This window comes from Piliocolobus tephrosceles, chromosome 12, assembly GCF_002776525.5.
Source record: "Piliocolobus tephrosceles isolate RC106 chromosome 12, ASM277652v3, whole genome shotgun sequence".
NCBI classification, from domain to species: Eukaryota; Metazoa; Chordata; class Mammalia; order Primates; family Cercopithecidae; genus Piliocolobus; species Piliocolobus tephrosceles.
In genome coordinates this window covers 21517038-21532119 of record NC_045445.1, presented here as the reverse complement: position 1 = coordinate 21532119, position 15082 = coordinate 21517038, and the positions used below count along the sequence as shown (strand labels likewise).

Genomic DNA, 15082 nt, shown 5'->3' with positions numbered 1-15082 from the left:
GCTAATATCCAGAATCTACAAAGAACTGAAACAAATTTACAAGAAAAAAGTCAAACAACCCCATCAAAAAGTGGGCAAAGGATATGAATAGACACTTCTCAAAAGAAGACATTTATGCAGCCAACAGACACATGAAAAAATGCCATCCCATTACTGGGTATATACCCAAAGCATCATTATAAATGATGCTGCTCTAAAGACACATGCACACGTATGTTTATTGCAGCACTATTCACAACAGCAAAGACTTGGAAGTATCCCAAATGTCCATCATTGATAGACTGGATTAAGAAAATGTGGCACATATATACCATGGAATACTATGCAGCCATAAAAAGGATGAGTTCATGTCCTTTGTAGGGACATGGATGCAGCTGGAAACCAACATTCTGAGCAAACTATTGCAAGGACAGAAAACCAAACACCACATGTTCTCACTCATAGGTGGGAATTGAACAATGAGAACACTTGGACACAGGGTGGGGAACATCACACACCAGGGCCTGTCGTGGGGTGAGGGGAGAGGAGAGGGATAGCATTAGGAGATATACCTAATGTAAATGACGAGTTGATGGGTGCAGCACACCAACATGGTACATGTATACATATGTAATAAATCTGCATGTTGTGCACATGTACCCTAGAACTTAAAGTATATATATATAAAAGTCTACCTCAGAGGGTTGTTGTGAGAATTAAATGAGAAAATACATAATATGCTCCTTGCACAGGACCTGACTCAGTAGGCACCCCAAAATACTAATAGATCTTCATGGAAAATCACGCCAAGTTACCTGGGTCAAACTACCTAAGTCTTGAAGTTCTTCACTTTTGTATGTCAATTAAGAAACGTTACGTGGTCAGTGGAGGAATCATAATACTTACGAATATAGCAAACTACTAACGTTCCTTCACGTGCACTCAGGTATAACACAACATCCAATGTTTAAGCACTGCATATGATCAGATAGTATGGTCTACAAGATAATTCATTCAGTGAAGTTTTCATGACTAATTTTAGGGCTCAGTATATGGTCTATTTTCAAAAGTGTTCCATATGCACTTAAGAAGAGTGTGTCTTCTTCCAATTGGGTGCAAATATATATATGTGGGTGTGTGTGTGTGTGTGTACGTGTGTATTTTAGATGTATATGTGTGTGTATATATATACCCATTATATTGAGCTTGTTAATCATGTTGTTCAAATCTTCTGTATCCTTATCCATTTTTTGTTCATTTTACCTATCAATTCCTGAAAAATAAATCAGATTTTATAATTTCTGCTTTTAGCTCTGCCAACTTTTGCTTTATACGTTTCAAACTTATGGTATTAAGCATATACAAGTTTAGAATTGTTATCTGAAAAAAAACTGAACTGTTAATCATTACACAGTGATCCTGTTTATCCCCAACAATGGTTCTGCCTTAAAGTCTGTTTTGTCTGATATCAACATAGTTGATATCAACATCATCAGTTTACTTCTGGCTAGTGTTTGCATAGTGTACCTATTCCAATCCTTTTTGTGTGCTTTATGTTCTTATGTTTTACTTTTGTCTCTTATACACAGCATATAGCTGGATTTTTATTTTCATCCATTGTGATAATCTAGGTCTTCACTGGTGAGTTTAGTCAACTCCTATTTATTGTACTCCTATTTATTGTAATAACTGAAGAGTTGGCTGCCATGATCAAAGAGCCCTTTTAAAATTTCTGGGTTGTATGATGTAACTTGGTCACCCTAGTCAATTTCTAAATACTCTTTGCTTGTATTGACTCTCCTGTAGTAAGTTAGCAAAAACCCAAGGATCTTTATGAGTAAATTGAAGCTAATACTATACTGAAGATTTGTAGTTATTAGTACTGTTATGGGAGAAAGTCAATTAATGCAAGGAATGGTGCACACAGGCCTAATCCATTTGCTGTAAATCAATACATTGCCTATTTCAATTGCTCTGTATTCGTACAGAATAGTGCATGGAACCGATTCATTAGAACTAAACTCTTCACAAGAAACATACCAATTCTCTCAGACTCACTAGGGCATCTCCGCTAGTAAAATTTAAAAAGCAATCAAACTGAATAAGAAGTACTCTTTGCAGACACTTACATTGGGGAAGAACATGATTCTTGACAATTCAGAGTAGATGAAGTGCAAATTATTCTCTTATAATATAACTCAGAATTGAAGCTTAAATTGTGACTGAAAAAGAGCCCACAGTTTAATCAGAAAAATACATTTATTGATAATTCCCACGAGCTCCTATTTGATACATTTATATCATAGGATAACAAGTTCAAAACTATTGCCAAGTTATAAATATGGAATTTATGCACAATTTGCATGTATTAAATTTTATTTTGAATCTGCATGTGTGCCTATATTTGAATATTTATAATATTCCAGAAAAAGCACAGTGGAATGTGCAAGACAGATTTATTTAGTGTAATGCTCTGAAATGTGTCAATGTCTTCAACACAGTTTTTAGAGGCAAAATGGCAGAAATAACAAATGGGATGCAATAAGACCAACTGAATAATCTGCAAAGTTCAATACCCAGTAAAATGAGAAAAGCTCTTTTGCCAACAAATATTTTACTAAAGTTTAGACAAATATTTATGTAAGCTTACAAGGACACTGTTTTAGAGGACATATATCATTAAGTGAATTATTCATTATCCTTTAATGGAAAAGGGGAAATTCCCATCCATACATTTCTTTTTAAACTCGGTGACTAAATACCTCATTTCGTGTGTCACAGAACGTCAATATTAGCTTTTCAACTGTGAAACACGTTCTTTACACTGTCAAAACAACTTGTACCTATGGTGTAGTTTCAGCGGAGTTTCAACAATAAGATTATGCACCTCACTATATGTGTATAGAGTGGTCCTTCAGATACTGGAATAGTTGGACAATGACATTTCTAATCAACTGTATTTATGGTTAACTGGGGGTAATACTCTTATGCAGTGAAACTTCTCTAGTAGGGGGCTGCTTAGCAAAGTGAACTCTCCTTTTCTGCTGGACGAGAGTAACACATACACTAACTGATCTAAGCTCTCAGTTATGGATATTTAGAACTATAGCCCTTTACCAACCCCAAGATTTTAACTCTTCCAGCCAGGCCATCAGCCCTGGTGTTAACTCACTAAGAAAGAAGCTCATGGAGATCAAAGTCCAGACTATCTCGGATGGCTCTGGCTGAGCAGAATAAGCCTTATATTTCCAACTGTACCACTATTAACTTCCTGTTCCATATAACTTATAAATTAAAATTTATAGTTAATAAATGAGGAAGAAACAATAGCAATTCACTCAAGTAGCTCTATACCGTACTGGTATAAAAAGATTTCCACGCATTGTGTGGGAATATGATAACAGCCAGTTATCGAAAATCAGCAGGCAATGTCTGACTCATCACCTCTGCCTTTCAGTTTGAGGGTTTATTTGGGCTGAGGTTACTCTTCTCATTAAGGACTCCCAGGATATCAAGAAGCTAATGAAATAACCAGCCAGGAACCAAAAAAGTAGACCTGTGTGTAATTAATCACAGCTTAGTAAAACATTATTTTAAAAATTGTTAATGCTTATTGTTATTATATAAATAATGTAGACTAATAAAGAAAATTCAAAACCTTCAGAAAAGCAGAATAAGAAAACAAATCATTAATAGATCTATTAATATTCTAGTATTTTTTTCTTCCAGTCTCTGTCTTTTATGCTCAGATTTGGGAGGGGTAGGAGATGATTTCTCTCGCTCTCTTTTTTTCTTTAACATAATTGTAGTCATACTGGGTCCATAATTTTCTGTCTCTTTTTCTCTTAGCATTAAATCACTAGCAATTTTCCATGCTCTATCAAAGGACATTTAAGTGGTTTTGTAATAATCCTTCAAGTGGATGTACTGAGATTTCTTGAACCATTCTTCTCCATGTAGATGTTCAGATTGTTTCCAATTTGTTGCACTTATAATAACTCCAGTTAGCCTCCTAGTATAGGTTCTTATAGCATCCTGTACTTCCCCCCCATGGCACTTCATACAATTTTAAGTAATTGATAATTTGTTTTCTGTCTATCTTTCCCACTGCTATGAAGGCAGGGACCACATCTATCTGGTTCTTCCCCGTAACCTCAGCACATAGCACAGGGAGAGCAGATACTCAATAAATATTTGCTGAATAAATGAATAAATGAGTGAATGAATGAAACATGTATAAAAGTATGTTTTTCTGCAAAATCCCAGAAAAGAAATTATGGGTCATAGAAATAAATATTTTTATATTCTGTGTTTATACTATTTATTTCCAAAAAGATCATCCAAGTTACATTCCCATCAACAATGTATGAGATTTTTTGATATTTACCATGCCCTTGTCAGCACTGTCTACTTTTTTTGTTTGGTGGTGATATATGTTGGGTTTTGCTTTGTTTGTTTGTTTGTTTTAATCAGGGTTAGACAGGCAAAAAAAGTATTCTATGTTTAAATGTGCATTTCTTTAGTACCAGTGAAATAAAACAGTTTTTCCATATCTGCAAACTAGCTGGGGGTCCTATGTTGTATACTGTCTGGTCATGTCCTTTGATTCTCTAATCAATTCATAAGAGTTTTTTGTACAGTAAAGATTTCACCTTTGTGTCCGTTGTAATTGTGCACATTTTTACCAGTTTGAAACCTTTTCATTTTGGCCTTTTTTGACAGATAACCATATTTTATTTTTATGTAAACGTAACTACTGATCTTTTTTCCTTTATTCAAACATCCTTTTCCTTGGCCAAGAGTCCCGTATGTGAATTGCAGCTATCATTTAAATAACAATGCCAATTGTGAATTTAGATTAACTAGGTTCACAGATTCCCACATAAAATGTACGACTGAGCCCAAACCTGCCCCAGAGCCCCAGTTGTCACCTCCTTATAAGGCCTGTCCACTAGAAATCTAGGCAACAGGAATCAGTCATGACTCCTTAGCACCCTCCAGCCCAAACTAGATCCCCTTCTCAACCTCTGTTTTGATGGCAGGTACCACCTACATTCCAGACTAGATATCAGGGAGATAGCTTTACCTAGACTTCGACCTTTATTTACTTTCATGGTTTGTTTTCTTTTCTTTTTTTTTTTTTTTCTTTTGCACTCTTTCCATCCAAGAGCTTCTCATACTTACTGGGGTTGCTCATGGCCATTCAAGTACTCCGCAGTGGAGCCTAACCCCATCTACTTTCCTAACCATTATTTCTCCAAACATGAACCTTTTGGGTCTGGCCAGACCTGCCTAGGTGAGGTTGCTGGACCTCAAAAGGTCATGAGGACTCCATGTCCACCCACAATGCCTCCTTTCTAATTAATACAACTCTCCTACTCCCAGAGGCCTTCTCAAAAGGATGTCTATTTTTTCTGACCTGTTCCTCATACTTTAGAAAGGAAAGGGCCCTGGAAATCATCTCTTTTAAATTTCCCATTTTATAGATAAGACACTAAGATCAAGGGAGGGGAAAGAGCTTGTCTAAAATCTAAACTTCCTCTCCCAGCACCTGTCTACACTACACAGTCCAGCACTTCATATGCTAATCTTTATGGACTTGAGGCTGAAGATGGTTATCTTGGCTTTTTTGGTTTCATCTCGGCTCTAATCTCCCCCTAGCTGCTAGCACCATGCCAGAGACACTATAGTTACTCCATCTGCTTTGCCGATTAGACCCAAACTACAACATAACAGATGGACTTTTCTCTATTTTTTGCATATTCTGGTAAATGTATGACATTTTAAAGACATTACTGATTTTCAAATTGTTTTCAAACAAAATCCATTTTTAATTAAATATCTAAAGTACCAAATTATTCTGTTCTACCATAAGCTCTGTGAGACAGAGAATGATGTCTCGTCCCTGGAATATAATGAACAGTTTCACAAAATCTTGTTTAATGAATGACAGAAAAAAAGGGATGGCTATTCTTTTAATGTCATTTCATACTACCTCAGTTGATGACTGATATCCATAAAAGACAAGCTCTAGCATTTTAATTGCCACACAGCACAGATCTAAAATTGTTATTAAGTGATATTAATTCTGAATAGCCTTTTGTACTACCTGAGAACTTACAGCTTTGTCAGGACTCCAACACCATGTTTGACATCCATGCAAAGATGCTAATTAATACTACTGGCATTCTACAGATATTGTAATGGTAGATTTCGCCCCCTCTTCTATGAAATAGGTAAGATGGTACCACAGCTCTCAAAGACAGCTGAAGAAATGTATCCTCAGCTAAGTAAAGCTGAGAGCCCAACAGCTTAAAGCCTGATGAACCACACAACTAGTACTGACTACTGGCTGTAACAGTCCATTGTGCTTAATGCCTCAGCCTATACCACAAGCCTGTTGTGTCATTTTGCCTCACTGCAAAATCAAGGAAGAGAAAGAGGGAAAGCGTGGGCTTGTGAGGCATGATCAGGTAGACACACTCTATAGTTACAGCTCTTTCAAAATAGAGCCACCTTTTAAAAACAAATGGAAAGAGAAAGCTTTTCCCACAATTAAAAAAAAAAAAAAAAAAATAGAATGACCGAAAAAAGCTTTTCTCCATCTAAACAAACACTGTTTAGTTCTTTCCCATCAATGATATCCTGCTGGATTGAAGATGATAATTAATTACCCTTCCAGATGCCTCAGCCTACTCCCATCCTGCTCAGCTTTGTAGGGATTCCCAACATGGCGATGAAAGTCCCCTCTGCAATCTAGCCACAAGACCTACCCCTGGTGAATAAAACACCTCGGGGATGTGGAAATCTGCTCTTCTCCCAACGGGTGTGGTAATCCTGGCTCAATCACTCATCCAAACTGAAAATTTTTAGAGATGCTAAAAGTCTAGGGTACAACGTGAATATGATCAGATTCTTTGACTTGTATAGCCATGGACCCTGACCTCTCAACCCCATTCTGTGCATGCTGGCCAGCATGATATCTAGTGATGAAGAAGGGGGCTAGTGCTATTTCTTTGAGCCCAGTTCTGAATTCCCCCTACAGAACAAATGGCACACTAGAGTTGGCTACAAACAGAGGAAATTTGACCTGAGAAAAGCCTGCAGAATTTGGGACTTTTAACAGCTTGTGAGCAACAATGTTTGGATACACTTTCAAAAATGGTCTCAGAAATTCTAAAATGAGCAAGACCCTTCTTTGACTGCAAACAACATACTGGCAGATGGATGAAATCCAATTTCTGATTTTTTAAAAGAAATATTATTCTTAATAAACAGCTTGAGCTTTTCACCCGCCAAGCACTCTCTCTCTCTCTCTTTGTCCTCTCCAGGCAACGTGATCACAGTCGTTTCTAGTCAGCAGTTATATATCACCCAAGCACTTAACCATCCCAAAGGTAGCACTGGAAGCAGGATTCAGAGTCTTGGCTTGCAGCCACAATAGCCTCTGATATCCCCCGTAATGTGGATGAATGGCTATGAGTCAGTAGGTGGTTCCTGTCGCAGCTGAAGACTCCTACTGCAGCTCATCCAACCAGGCCTCAGCCTGCTCCCATCCTGCTCAGCTTTGCAGGGATTCCCAACATGGCAATGAAAGACCCCTCTGCAATCTAGCCACAAGACCTACCCCCAGTGAATAGAAAGCCTTAGGGATGTAGAAATCCGTTCTTCTCGCAAGGGGTGTGGTAACCCTGGCCCAAAAACTCATCCAAACTCACATGTTGTAAAATGACTGACAATGATAATGATGTAGGTGATAACAACAGCCAACATGTATTGACTGTTCATTCACTTTGTGGGAATGACTAACATGAAAGACCTTACTGTGTTTTTGCAAAAAACCCTTGTTCATCAAGGTGCAGTCAACAGAGCAAGGGTTGTGGAGTCAGACAGAACTGCAGTCAGATAGATGCCTGCTGTGCCGCGAAAAAAACTCAGTGACGGGGTAAGCCCTTTAGCCTTTTTGGGCTTCATTCTCATCTGATAAATGGGGATACTTTTGTCCACTCTGGACTCTTGCTGAAGATTGTGTAAGTTTACAGAGGAATACCAGAGATAAGGGATATGAATGCTTATCACAAACTGGAGTGCACTCTCCACACAGGATCTGGTCAAGGGTCACATGGCCGGTTAGTGGCTGGCCTAGAACTAAGGCCCAGCTGTCTGAACTCCCAGGTCAGAAAGGTGGAACTGTTGCTCCCCTCAGCTGGGAGGAGCACAGAGACCACCAGCTGTCATGGAGAGGCTGTTTGACACAGGAACACCCAAAAGCTGACTCTCCCATTTCCAGACACCAGTTTCTTACCCCCACATTTCACCACTGGTGCAGCTGCCTTTACCTCTAAATTTTCTCCTAGCACAGACACATACAACAGTCATATACACACACTCTCTCATTCTCATACACACATGCACACCTTAGTTCTTACAGATTATCAGAACTCACAGAACTGGTCCTGCAACCCCTAGGGATCTGTCAACATCCAGGGAAATTCTGGAACCCCTAGGCTATTCCTGTTCTTCAAGGTGAATATTTCTGGAGGTGGGCAGGAATGAATGAAATAAAAAGGTACCCTTGAGGTAGCAATGCATTTCTCTAGCAAATTTTATTTCATTTTTGCAAATACTGTAAAATCCAGTAACTGTGACTTTTTAGAACGTGGTTTTTCTTTGATTAGACTAGATGGCACTGTGGCATCACCCTTTTAATAACCAAGAAAATCCTATGTCATTTCAAATAATTTTGCTTCAATTTGGGACAATCCAAGAGGCTTTGAGGGGTCCTGGTTATCTTCTGGAGAATTCGGGAAGGAATCTGCCAGAGGACAGTAGCCACCAAACAGATAATCTAGACCACATTAGTAATGTGTGTTTATAGACAACATACCCTGACCTACATGTTCAAAAGGATCAGTAAAGGCGCATGTGTCCCATGGAACTCCAGACAAGGCCATGGCTTTCATGGTGACCACAACCTTGTTTTCACTTCTGTGCTATAGTCATGGCTGTGGAATTCTACTTTTGCCCAGAAGAGCTTTTTAAATATTACCACCTCTCACTACACCTACAAGGTCTGTCAGTATGACAAATTCTTTTCAATATCGCCAAATTGTTTGGGAACTTCTTAAACACCAGAATATTGTTGTGACAATGACTTAGACAATTGTACCAATGGATTGAGGTCCTGGGGCTAAGGTTTTCTTGAGGTGAAGAAAAAAATCTGTTAGTATTGTAAAGGAAATACAAGTTTGGCAGATTCTGCCACAATTCCAGCATTTGAGAAAGGACACTGTAAATTGAGAGAAGAGAGAGTGAAGAGGAGAGGCAGGGGGTGATGTTCCCCCTAAATCTCAATGGTAATCTGAAAGTCAAGGATCTAGGGCTCTATTTGCTGCAGATGGACAGAAAAAATCCACACTGGTTGTTGCATTCTGACAGTCAACTGCAAAGCATCCCCTTGTCCAGGGTAACAAGGGCACCCGGGGGGATGGGGGCGGGACACAGACATGTCCTTGCCGGCCCAGTGACCCTATCCAGAGGCCTCCAGGCCATGAAACTCACCTTGTGCACTTCCTAGACTCTCTCCTTCAGCCCAGATTTGTTTTAAGGAGACTTGCGAAACAGCAGCCCTGGCTGGACCAACTGCACCCCATAGCACTCACTGCCCCCACCCCACCATCACCCACTTTACAGTACTCCATGACCTCCAGCAACTGGACGTCGCGTCTGAAGGAAGGAAAATACCCTTGCTTCTGGCTACAGATTATTAATAAATCAGTTTTTACCGCATCAGCCCAGGCTCACAGAAGATGGGCTGGCAGCGCCCCATGCCGGGGCTCGGGCTCGGGCTTTTTAAGTATTTTTTGTAAGTCAGGAGAGGCTCCTGGTGGCTGAACCCCACATGGGGTCCAGGGCACCATCCCAACCCGCCCTTCCGTCCGCAGGGTGACCCCGACACTCCTAAAGAGCCACGGATGCCTCTCATGCAGCCAGTAGTGAGAGGCAAGCCTGGGAACCATGAGCTCTCCTTGGGTGACGGAAAATAGCGACAGAGGGACACCCAGTAGCCGGGGGAGAGCAGAGCTAGAGTGGGGAAGGAGGGAGGTGATAAAAGTCTGGCAAGAAGAGAGAAACAGAAAGGGTAAGAGAGTAAAAGAAGAAAAGCGAAAGAGGGGAATGGAAAGAAGGAAACAGCGAGCAAATAGGAGCAGACAAGATCTGGGGCACAAGAGAGAAAGAGGGAGAACAAGGCAAATAGACGAAGCGAGAAAAAAGGGGGAGGGAAGAATGCGGGCGCCGAAAGGAGGAAGAGAGCGCTAAAAGGAGACTTCGGAACCCGGGTGCAGAGTAGAGGAAAGGAGGTATCAAGAGACGCTGCACCCGGAGCGCGGCTCTTTAGGGCTCTCCAGTGCGGAGACTGAGTGCGATGCCCCGTCCCAGCGGCCAGTGAGGCGCTTGTTCCGGGCCTCTCGGCTGCCTCCCCCCTCCCGCTCTTCCAACCATCACGCAGGCCACCCTGCGGACTGACAGACGGTCAGTCCGGGGCCGGAGCGGAAAGCCTTTCTGAGGCCACCACAGCGCCGCGAACGTGTGCTACTGGGCGCCCAACACCTGCCCAGTCGGGGTGCAAACGCCCGGGCGCCAGGGTGCCTGCTAGGTCCCCGGCTTGGGGCAGCCGCGCCTCCCAGTCCTCCTAGGCCCGAGTCCCGCTCGACTACGGGAGCGCACTCACCTGGACGGTCTCAGCCTGGCGTCGCGCTTGCCGTCCACCACGGAGGGCACACAGCTGGTGAGCTCAGTCCAGTCGGCGTGCAACCCGCAGCTCCAGCCCGTGGAGAACCTGGAGAAGAGCCAGGTCTCCCGCTTACCCGGTCGGTGGCAAGTGCATTTCTTCTGACCCACGCGGCACTCGCACGGCTGCTCCAGCTGGATGTTGCGCACCAAGTGGCGGCCGAAAGTGGTGCCCCCCGTCTTCTGGATGTGCAGGAACACGATCAGGTCATCGCCTTTGATGTCGAAGTCTACCTTGCGCAGGAGGTCGCCGCGGGTGAAATTGTAGCGGGGCACGAACCTGGCGGAGCTCTCATCCTCCGAGCGGTACGGGTCCGGCACCGGGGAGCTGAACGCCTGCAGGCGGAGGAGCTGGCATTCTGTGCCGGGGCACACGTATTGGAGGACGATCACGGCAAATAGGAAGAGCATCACCAAAGCTAGCAGCAGCTTGTTGGATTTCTCATCCATGTTCCCGACGCTGGGGGAAACCCAAGCTCGTTACGTCAATCCCGCAGCTCAGCCCGCGCTCCCCGTGCCCCCGCACCGCCCCCTCCCCCTGGAGCCGCCGCTGCGCCCCTCTCCCCCTCCCCTCCGCACCGAGTACTCCACGGCGGCGGCGGCTGCGGCGGCGGCGGCTCCATTCCCCGCTTCCTTCCTTCCCGGCAGGCTCAGCGCTGTGGCTTCTGCGGCACACACACACACCCCCACCCCGACTCCTTCCCGCGGGCCGCTCGCCCCCTCCCCCCGCCGGAGCTCTTCGGAGCTCCTCAGAGCCCCTCCGCGGGGTTTCGTCCCAGTGGGACCCCTCCGGGCCCAGTCGCCCCACTCCTCCCTCAACTCACGCCCCCAGTCCGGGCCCTCGTGTGTATCGCTCCACTCTCGGTGGCTCCCATCCCCATCCTGCTTCGCCCGCCGGACTCTCTGGGCTCTCCTGCCTCCATTCCTTTTGGAGCGCACACCTCTGTCCGGGTTTCTCCCCGCAAGCCCCGAAGCCCTCCTTTCGCCCGCGCCCGCTTGCCCACCCGGGAGGCGGCCTCGAGGGAGCTCGGAGCCGGGCGCTCAGAGTTCCCCTGGAGGAAGGAGCCCGCCCGCAGCCTGACTTGCTAGCGGAGACGCTGCCCTGCCGGTGCCGGTGGAACAGTGGCGACGGAGCCGCGGCGTGGCCAAATGCGCGCCGCGCCCCTCCGGAGACCCCAGCCTGGCCACCAATGGCCAGCTGGAACTTTGCGCCCTTCTCTACCCCCGCGGCTGCCTTCCCTCCCCGTACAGCACCTTCGCACCCTGGCCTGGGAGCGCGAACCCCGCTTTCACCTAGAACGTACCTGGCCAGGGGGCCGAAAATCTTGGAGAAGATCGCACCGAGCACGTGCTTCAGCGAGTGGCCCAGGGCGGCCAGGCCCCGAGTGAGCAGGACCCGGCAGAGGGAGCCCAGGTCCCAGCGTCGCCTGAGGACGTGCATCCGCCTGCGGCGGCCCCGGGACAGCAGCGCGAAAAGCGGGGCGCACACGGCTCCCGCCAGGGAAGAAGACGCCTTTCGGGGCTTGTCCAGGAGCGGCCGGGAGTGGAGTCCGTGAGACACACCCCTAGGAGGGCCCGAGCGAACTGAGGCGGCGACCGACCCTGGCCGGCTCGCTGCCAATTCGGCCTCTACTCTGGAATGCTGGCGGGGACAGGTGGTGCGGGCGGGCGCTCCTTGCTCCGGTTGCCGCGGCGGCTCGAACGCCCGGACTGCACACGCAGGCAGTGCCATTCCCCCCTTCAGGCAACTCAGGGTACTAAGGATCACGAGCGAGCTTGAATTTATATAATAATGCCTCACGCCTAAGAGCTCGAGCCACTTCACAAGCAGAGAACCTGGGTTTTCTCTTTTCTTGGAGTACGGAGGTCACTCCGCTTAGCGCATCACTCCACTTTGGCTCGTAATTTCAACCTCTCCTAATATAGCAAAGGCGCAAATTGGAGCTTTTCCGTCTCTCTTTGCCAATTTCCATTCTCCAGCGGAAGCGGGGGCATTTTCTGAAAAGGTAAGCCAGCATGATAAAAAGACAGCATGACCAAAAAGCATTACAGAATGAGAATCTGACCTTTTTTAGAGCACAGACTGTCTTCTTGCTGAATCCTGTGTACCAAACCCTGTGCCTGCAGGAGGGCTTGACTCACAAAAGGTTTGTTGAATGAATGGATACATAGCTAAAAACTGAGAGTGAGACCATCTAATCCAAGGTAATGTGTCACATGAGGAAACTGAGGCCCAGAGAGGGGTAGGGACGTGCCCAAGGTCACACAGCAGAGCCCCAGGGTTTGAACCCAAGAAACCCGGCACCATCCACCTATTTCCTGATACTAACACCACCTTCTCTAATAAATAGGCACGGATTTCCTCAAGCTCCAGTGTCCGAAAGGCTCTTTTCTGTTGCAGGACCAGGGATGCAGGGATTAACAGGGAAAGAATGGATGTTCCTTCAGGAAAAGGACCCTGGGAACTCAGGACTCAGTCTGTCCCCATCTGATTAACCAAAGAGGCTTGCTGTACATCAGGACACTGGTGTTTCCGTGACTGAGTGTGCAACTCCCTCCAGTCCCATTGCTGCAGAAGGGGCACCGGTTGGCAGCAGTGTTTCTGAGCAGTGCTGTTGGCACTGGGGCCACTGAGTGAGAGGATGCGATGCGGACCACGAGCTGAGTCCTGGGGTGGGGGCATGTCCCTCCTGGAGACAGGCTCTCCCAGTATCTCCCTCGCTGAGCTCTGCTCCATCCCTTTCCTGTTCTATCTATGCCATGAAGCGGCAAGCCTAAGAATAGTCTAGAAGTCCTGGGAAATCTGTCACTTCCTTGCTGGGCAACCCTGGAATAATCACTTGCCCCTCCTGAGCCTCAGTTTTCTTGTCTGTAAGATAGGACCAATTATGTCCTCTGTTTTGACCAACTGAGTCACCATGGGGATGAAATGTAGAAACCTTTAGGCCACTCCAAATGTGAGTCTGTGTTTACCTGTTGCTCTAAGCTCAATGTGCCAACTGCATCACAGGCCAAACAAGGAACAGGCCCTTCTCCGGCAATTTTGCAGCTGTGCACCCTGTCCTTACCACCCCCTAGAATTCCCAGCCCTGGCTAGACTTCTACGTGCCCCAAACATACTGGGGACAGTGAGGGACCCTTTGTCCAGCTGCAGACATAAAGGATAGTGGATTTTTTTGGAATCTTGAATTTCTAGCCCTTCAGCCATCTCCTGTCCTGAGGCTCCAGGAACACTCTGAAAACCCAATGAACTTGTACGAAGAAGCCAGATGCAGTAATTTACAAGGTAGACCTCTCAACTTCCCCAAGAGCTCCTCTGGTGCCCAGGCTGGTAGGCCTGGGCCTGCTCCCCCTGAGGGCAGCTTAGGGTGTGAGCCAGGGTAGAGGGAAGCTATGGAGGTGGTCCTGCAGCTCAGCTTGCCAACTGCCCCTGCCTTCTGCTTGGCCACTCACTGCGGTCAACCTCTTTAGCCTACCCAATAGGTGGCTCTCCTCATGCTGCTACATAAAGATTCCCTGCCATTACACCACCTTTGTATGTAATGGCATTCACTGGGTCCCTAGGAAAATATTTCTGAAACAGGTGGGTCACAGATTCAAGCCCTCAGCAGCTAAACTATGGAGTTTCTACTGTAAGAGGGATTAGTGGCATTGGAACACAAGAAAGTTCCTTGGGTGGAGGGAAGTGGGAGGTGGTAAACAGTACGGGGAAAAGTCAGGTTTTACTCATTTGAGTTGTGATAAGGAACGTGTCCACACACATGCACACACACTCACAGTCCAACCTTCAGAGAAAGGGCCAGTGAGGTTGGTAGTTGCAGAGCAAGAGGGACACGGTGGGGCTGTAAAGTTCAGTTTCTGAGATATAATCTGTCTCTGGGATTTTTGCATTTAGAAGCCCTTCCTCCACCCCCTCATGCTGTGAGGAACAAAGAAATGAATCTCTCATACAGGATTTCATATATCAGGGCTCCTGGAAGTATAAGAAAACAGTCTTTGTGGGGAGCAGGGAGTCCCACAAAACTCAGAAGATCCCTCCAGGATTGAAGAGGCTTTTTTTCCGAGAAGCAGGGAATTTTTCCTACGTGTTTCCCAAGAGCCATGTTCTCCTGAGGCCAGGGCTGGGCCTTGGCTGTGTGTTGAAGAGGCTTCTTGTAATCTCGGCTGGTCTCTGCTCCCAGGAGCTGGTTCCTCTCAGGCAGTGAATGACAAAGGCTCAAATGCTCTAGATTTTGGCCTTTTGGGGAGAGACTGGGGGTGGGAGGCAAAAAAAAAAAAAAAAAAAAAAAAAAAAAGAAAAAAAAGGCCCCGA

General features: G+C 45.7%; 1 protein-coding gene across 2 annotated transcripts in view; it reads right to left on the bottom strand.

Annotated features, from left to right (window-relative positions):
- Positions 1 to 15082, bottom strand: part of HS6ST2 (heparan sulfate 6-O-sulfotransferase 2) — a 375611-nt gene that overhangs the window by 360208 nt on the left and 321 nt on the right. For both annotated transcript variants that reach the window (XM_023198907.1, XM_023198906.2), the window contains exons 2-3: positions 12075 to 12768; positions 10712 to 11230 (exon numbers count right to left, since the gene is read on the bottom strand). In XM_023198907.1, the coding sequence (XP_023054675.1) occupies positions 10712 to 11230; positions 12075 to 12502 (947 nt within the window). In that variant the 5' untranslated portion in view covers positions 12503 to 12768. The remainder of the gene's footprint in view (positions 1 to 10711; positions 11231 to 12074; positions 12769 to 15082) is intronic.